Source organism: Morone saxatilis, unplaced genomic scaffold (genome assembly GCF_004916995.1).
Source record: "Morone saxatilis isolate NCDOM2014 unplaced genomic scaffold, NCSU_SB_2.0 Contig16, whole genome shotgun sequence".
NCBI classification, from domain to species: domain Eukaryota; kingdom Metazoa; phylum Chordata; class Actinopteri; family Moronidae; genus Morone; species Morone saxatilis.
Genome location: NW_023339718.1, coordinates 10,920,931 through 10,928,695, shown reverse-complemented (window position 1 = coordinate 10,928,695; position 7,765 = coordinate 10,920,931). Strand labels below are relative to the sequence as shown.

Sequence of the window (7,765 nt, the reverse complement as noted above, 5' to 3'; positions counted from 1 at the left end):
CTCTCTATATATATATATATATCTGCTGCCTAACCTCAATTCCTCCAACTCTTGCTGCTTTCTTGGTGCTCTTTGTATCATTCTCTATGCCGCTGTGACTCCCACAATGTCCCTCCCTTTTAGAATCCACTCCTGGTTAGGTCAGGAGGGGTTCAGGATAATTAGGATGAATCCTCCATCGCTCATCGGAAAACGTACTTCTAACAATTGACAACTGGAATAGAAGCCAACAGATTTTCTTTCAATCATCATCCATTAGCAAGAATTTTGTCCAGATTTTCTTAACACTTGGATGCCAGCTGGTGCTTGTTTTTCAATGAAAGTTTGCCATACAAACAATTTAATTATCTGGTGAATCATTTTTTTTATATCTAACAATAAAGAAAAAGAAAAAGAAAATCAGAAATCTTCAGATTTTCTTCCACCCTAACCAGGTATCACATAACATTTTGTCTATCTATATGTACTAGGTAGATCTGCATTAATTCAATACAGACATACGCGATATGGCCAAAAGCTCTTTCAATAACCAAGTAAGTGAACCTTGCTTTTAGAATATCCTGATTACAGATACTGTATGCATTCCCCAAAGTCAAGAATGAGCACCCACGCTCATTTCAAACTGTTTGTGTATGACTGCAATACCTTGTAACACAAACATCAGTCTACGCTGTATGTTTTATCTACAGAGAGAAATTTAAACCTTGTCTTGTTATTGAATGATTTATTGGTTGCTTTATATTTGTTGTATGTACTGTTTAATCAGACATCTGCCCTCATTTTCTCTAACTTCTCCTGATCCCATTCTCCCTGTTGTCCACCGTCGATGTCTGTCCATCCGTTCATTCCTTCTTGAGAGAGTTTGAGTCAGAGCTGCGGTCTCCATGCGGTGTCCCACCCTACATTTTTAATTTTTCCTTATCTTCCAGCTGCCACTGATACTCCATGTAGGTCAATAAAGAGGGCACACATTCACACAAACACCCACTCTCTCACACACACACAACCAAAAATGAATGCAAATTAAGACACAGTGACAAATTGTACCAACAAAAAGTATTGTAAGACTTTGTGTCTTATGTACAAAAAAAACACACACACATGCCCACACACTCATACACCAGCTTTGAACAGCAGAACATTCAATAAACAGCATGAGCAATATTTGTTGGCGCTGTGTCAGATTAATGGGACATTAGTTTGTAGTTTGTCGTGTTTTACTGGACTATATTTTAAGGAAAGGGAGGGGGCAAAATATTAGACCAGAACTTTCAATGCAATATCAATCAATAAATATCAATAAAACAGCACCATAGGATTTAAAAAGGTACCACCGAGTTGAAGAGTCCCGTCCCTTCTGCTCCTCTCTCCTCTAACAGTCTAACAAGAACTCTGCTGCCACCCAACTAAATCCCAGAGAAAAGCCTGACAGAAGCCTTCCCTTGGTAAACTTAAACCCTGCTCACAGTCTCACACGCACACACACACACACACACACACACACACTCCCTGCAGAGATTAATCAGTCTCATCTAGATCGCATAGCTCTGATGCACTAGGTTGACAGAGGGGTCTGGGACCTGTCAAGGCCAGAAAAGCACTTTGCCCCTCTCTCGTTCAATTCATCGCTTTTCATCACTCTTTTTGCAACTCTTTTCTTTGTATTTCCCTCTCCTTGTCCCTCCCTGCCATGCTCCTCTGCTTTCTTTCTTCCTGTTTGATCTCTTTACGATTCATTAGAAGCTGGTGTGAAAAAAAAAGGCTGTTAATTGTTCTGATAAGGGTAAAACTGAAGGAGACACATGGATCAAAGGAAGACTCAGTTTTAGATTTTTGATCACAGACAGGCTGCTGTGTTCTTTTAATTGAACTAGCTGGAAGCAGTGTAGTTGGGGGTTGTGTGAGTAAATGTTGCCCAGCGTATAGTTTGATTTGTAGCAACAACAGAGCTCGGCAAGAGTACTGCATGTGTATAAAATGATGGCATAAACTGTATTTTACTGTAACATTTAAAGTTGGGCAGTCACTGTGAATGTGTATTAATTTTTTACAGTGTGATAACCAACACTTCCTGTTTTAATCAGCACTTCTGCACGGACAGAACCTGCAACTTTTATGCCCACGCGGTAAGGATAAAACAACCAGCCGCGACATGGCTGCTCACACTGAACGTAAACACGGAACACCCCTAGACGGCTCTGTTTAATGAAAGTTTATTCAGATAAGACAACCGCAGCCTCAACAATATTGACAAAAAGAGAGAGTGTATGTTTGTGCAATTCTACTTTGAACGGAAAGTAAAAAGAAAAAAAGGCTAATATAGACCCACAGATGGCTGGAAGATGCATAAAATATGGGCTGTCTGTTCTGTTCAGTTTTATTTTACGGCAGTCTCAAGATGACACTTTTAGCTCCAACATGTAAACTACTACTGCAATAACATTAAAACAAGCTCACTAAAGTTTGGAACAGATCTTTTGACAGCAGCCATGAGGGAAATCGGAATGTGGAACTGCTCAAGCTGCAAGACGGCCAACCAAAATTTCTGACGTGCCAGATATCCATCTACTTGTCCGAGAGCCGGATTGTTGATCATTTAGACAATGAATCTGGCAGTAATTGGGCCTAATTCTAAAATTAGGGGGTGAGCAATTCAGGACTAAAATCAGGCTTACTCCATACAATGTCTGCCTGGCTTTAATGGTGGATTTAAACACTGTTACTTGAGAGACTTGAGAAAAAAATTTAACAGATGGCAATGATATTTGGTCCAAGACACTCACTAATAGCCACTTAGTAAACATCTCTTTTTTTGTCTCAAACACAAACACACAAAGTCAGTATTGTGCGCATGCATAAAGCTACAAAAAATGGTCTGCTTTAGGTTACCTTAAATGGAAGGGACTTTTCACTGCAAGGGCTAATGGGTAGTGATTGGAGGCTGCTGGCAGGACTCGTCTCTGTGCTCTGCAAAAGACAAAAACATAAATATAAAAATAACATCAAGATGAGAATTGTGCTTGTAAGTGCTGCTGATAAGCTAGTGGTGTACACAGAATATTTTTTTCAGGATCAGTCTAACTACTCATTTGTTTATGGTAAAATTATGGCAGCTTGGCTTTTAATTCTTGTAATTTCATTTAGTTGCTAAGCAATATTGGCAAAAACATTACAAATAGAAGTCTGGCTGCGCATTCAATGAGAAAATAGAGGAAGGTATAGTATACTGGCTCTATTGAGAGAGGCGTTCAGTTAAACTGCAGCATCCTAAACCTTAGTGTAGTAGTAATTTTTCTTTACAGAATATCTGTAGGGGAATATTAAATCTAGTTTCTTAATCTAGGTTTGAAGCAACATTGGTTCACAAAAAAGTAGGATAATTGGTTTCAGAGAACTTGTCTGTATAAATACAACTCTATATTTTAACTTTTCTTTTTCAGCAGGTCTCTTACATAATCTCTCTGTTTTCTAAAGCCAGCTGTGATCTGACACATTTTGGCTCAGCTCTTCGACACAGGTGTCTAGTGAGCAGAGAGCAGGGGCAGCTAGAGGGGGCTCCAAAACACACACACACACACACACACATCACACACACACACACAACACACACACAGCTGCATAGTATTCATGTGACAAAGGGTTGCACATGCTTGTTTCACATGCAAGACGCACACAAACAGACACTCTTTAGAAAGAGCAGATGCTGGTCTTAATGTCACCTGCGAGGGCTTATGATAGGACAGATGGGAAAGCGGGAAAAGATAAAGTCATGTCTCTGCCAGGACTGCTGATACTAATGTAATAATGCATGGGAAAGACATGACACGACACACAAGGAGGATGTGACAAGAGACATGACAAAGACACGACGGAAAAGTGAAGTATGCGCTAACTACATGTTCCACACACTCGGTTTTCTGATAAGGTCTATTTCTTGCCATCTGCTGCCCTCTTGCAGATTTATATGCAAGCCAACCCTTCTGTTGTGTGAGAGAAATGACCGTGCTTACAACCAAGACAGCCTAAAAAGCTGCTTTTTAGGCAAAAATCCTGATTGTTTGCGTTTATTTTTGGCCTATATTCAGGTTTTGAAGGTAGCTCTGAGAAACATCAGAGCCCAAATCTTTGCACAGCATAAACTTGACAGTTTATTGGTTTGGCTGACCTTTTAAAGAAGCATACCTCCCTATCAGAATTATAGGTGTGCTATGGCATCAGGCCCTCAATGTGTCATCGGTGATCAATGCCTTTCCCTATGTAGAGAGACAGGCTCACCCTCACTGACACCCAAACACTCTCTCTCACTCTCTCTTCTCTCTCTTTTCTCTCTGACACATACACATTCTCTTTAAGGTCACCCCTGTCCCACAGGCCTTAACACACAACTGTCCCCACAATTAGATGTGGTTCAGTAAAAAGCCTTTTAGATTTAAGAATGGAGGAAGCTGCCTAGGAGCTCTGGATTTAATGACTTGCACTACCCAGAAGCTAAATGTCTAAAGATGATGAATGGCCTGAGAAAGGAAAGCAGGTTTTGTAGTTTGATAAAGCCCCTTTAATCACATTCACACATCAGCTAAATCAAGAAATGAAATAACTCAAGGTGCATTCATGCCAACTCCCTCTCTCATTGACATTTGGCTTTTTAAAGATAAACAGCACATTAACAACACACTGTCATGCAATTTTGTGAGTTATTTGGCAAACATGTCCAATTTGAAACATCAGCTCTGCTCAGGTATTGCTGAGTTTTTTCTTTGTTTCTTTTTTAACCCTGGGCTTTGAGGGTTCTTGTGTTAAACGTGTTCCAGAAATGTAATGAACAACAGCACTTTCAAATACATTTTATCACATCCACAGCTACCTTTGTAACAACACTAAGCTGCTGAAAAGATTTGGTGGGTGCAGAAAGAATAAGCTGCTGCCACAAGTCAAGCAGTTGCCTCGGGGTAAGAGTCACTGGGACGGACAGAGGTGCAGCGGAGGCACAAGCTAACTGGGTGTGTGGATGTTGCACAACCTTGCCCACGAAGACTGTGAGTATATGCTATAACAAATGGGACCGTCACAGTTTTGCTAGAATCCATGGCTGACATTGACAAATAGGGATCATTGTGTTATGCAACATTAATGCACACATAGACAGTGGTATTTTGGAAATGTTCCTCCATGCAACCAAGAGGATAAACTACTGAGAGAGAAATAAATCAAGGATGGATGGAGTCTCTACAGCTGGCTTAAACATGCTTATTTGACAAATATGATGCACAATAAACAGGAAATTATAAGGCGTGATTTATTATCTGGCCTGTTGGTCATACACGTCATGTGTAATGACAAATATTCTTCTATGTTTTGTGTTGGACACTCGTGTTTATGTCATTTACTGGGTCTTTGTTAAGACTTTACTGTGGACGACAGAGAGAGACATGATAGTACATGAGGGAGAGAAAGATGCATCAAAGGCCACGCTTGAACTGGGGACATTGCGGTTCATAGTTCGTGGTCCGTGTCTTGACCCCTAAGCTCCCCTTGTCAGAACTCTTTCACAGCAACTGAGAAACTGTCATGTTATTTTTATTATTTTATTCACAGATTGCAGGCCTTCTTGCTGACAACTGTTAGGTTAGCTCGGCTACATTAGATGTATTTTGGGCCCTTTTTTTACCTTTATTAGTCAGCAAAGATCTAGACAGCAAATAGGAGAGGGGTTTGGGATATGATATGCATGCTGGCTGGAATTGAAGCAGTGACGGTTGTTACCATGCACTGTAACCATTAGGCTATAGAAGTGCCACATTATTCCACCGCAGCCAGACTCGCGGAGGATGACTGAAATGGAAGTATGCTACAAAGCTGACCAGTGACTGACATTAGAGTGAAGAGAGGAGAAGAGAGGAGATGTTAGGAGCTATAAGTTAAGGTAAACAAAAGAAAAGAACAGAAGATTGGGGCTCAATACCAGAAGGTCAAGCAAATAATATGCAAAGAATCCAGACATGCCGAGTCACCCTCCCCTCGCTGCAGAATGGATTACATCTGCTGATGGAAGGTAACAAAATTTGCAAGTTAATGACACAACAGAGCAAGCAAAGAGGGCAAAGTATCTCCTCTTTCATATTCATGTTCTGCTGCTGTCTACTCTCTCTCTCCTGCACTCCCTTTAGTCTCTTCATCATCACTATAGTTTATGTCTCTCTCCACTAATTATCATTTTATCATTTTCATGTCTCATGTCTCTCTCACATTGGTCCTGGGAGGAAAAGAGAAAAACAGACAAATGAACAGTAAACAGAGAGGGAGAAAGCCATACATATGCCTCTGTGGGCTGTAATTCACAGCTAGCTTTGATCTTAGTTTAGAGGTACTAATGGTGGGGTGTTAGAGAAGGTCTGGTCACCCTTTTATATGTCTTTTTGTGTATTTGTATTTGTGAGTGTGGGTCTGTATAATATTGCTGTATTTGGTCAGTCACCCATGTAGATTACAAGAAAACAGCAACCAGACATTGCTAATGGATGTTCTTTCGGCTCAACTTCCAGAGCTTACGGTATTACGAACATCCCTCTTTGGTATGTAAATGTGTCATACACTTACAAAACATAGCGACAAAGGGTGTTGGTGAAAATATGAGCACTTTCATTCCAAAACATACACAACACAATATATTAAGCACTACCAAACACCAACCTTCCAAATAACTAGTTCTATTGAAGCAGTGCTTACACAACTTTGAAAAACTTGAACAATTGTTTAGGGCTCAGCCATTTTCCAAAAGAGTCTAATTATCATTCTGGCCTAGTGTAGACTGTACTCTAACTAAAATTGTAATTTACATTCAGCAGTTGATTGTATAATCTTTTATTATGACTGAGAATTTGCCCCTAGTCAGGCTCTCTGTAAATTGCAATTACCCCAAATAAAGCACGTGAATCGCATTTACAACAATTTCATGTTCTTCAAAAAAATAAAAATCATTAAATAAAGTTTAAAAGCTAGAAAATTAACATGTTTTATGACATACAGTCATTTATAGTACCAAAGTTAAAGAGATTACATGACTGCACAAGGTGGCCATCAATATGGTTCCCTGGTTTTTACAGTTTACGCAGCTATTGCAACGTGTCAGTGCTTTACTAAGTGACTATTACAGCTAATCATGTCTGTAATGGTGTGGATGTAATTGTACCGGTTTCCTGACTTTCACACTGAGATGGCCTCATAGCCTGAGGTAAAACTTTAGCTTTAAGTAGGCTGAAGCATTTAAACAGCAGAGTGATACTCCGAAACAGGAAGATTAATGGGGGGAGTATGAGTGTGTGTATGTGTACGTATAAAGAATATGATGGCAAACACTCAAAGAAGCTCCCACTTTCCGTCTCCAAATAAAGAATCTGATTAAATTAACAAAACAAAGTGATTACAGAGACCTTTTAAAGGCGGAAAAGCATGCACTTTGAGATGATTTCATGGAGCTGAAATAGAGCTGATTACAACAGGGAGTAAAGAAATTTTTAGTGGAGCAGTGTACCGTTTTGATTCTAAATGCCTACTGCTTCATATTATTTGCTAACCTTTTACCCTTAGTGGTTTAAAACAATTCGATTAATTCATAACTAGATCAGAGAAGGGTCTGTCGGTGTAGTATGAGAAATAACAATGAATTTCAGCTTCTAGTTGCGTTATGTGGCGGTCAAATGGACATCAGAGTTGTCCTAATATATAGTATAAATCCATGTTAAAAAAGAGTCAGTGTGTGTGTGTG

The 7,765-nt window shown here is 39.8% G+C and overlaps 1 protein-coding gene across 1 annotated transcript in view; it reads right to left on the bottom strand.

Moving 5' to 3' along the window:
• Window positions 1-7,765, bottom strand: part of ccser1 (coiled-coil serine-rich protein 1) — a 108,291-nt gene that overhangs the window by 66,297 nt on the left and 34,229 nt on the right. Inside the window, exon 8 of the mRNA XM_035658228.1 lies at window positions 2,890-2,967. Coding sequence (XP_035514121.1) covers window positions 2,890-2,967 — 78 coding nt within the window. The remainder of the gene's footprint in view (window positions 1-2,889; window positions 2,968-7,765) is intronic.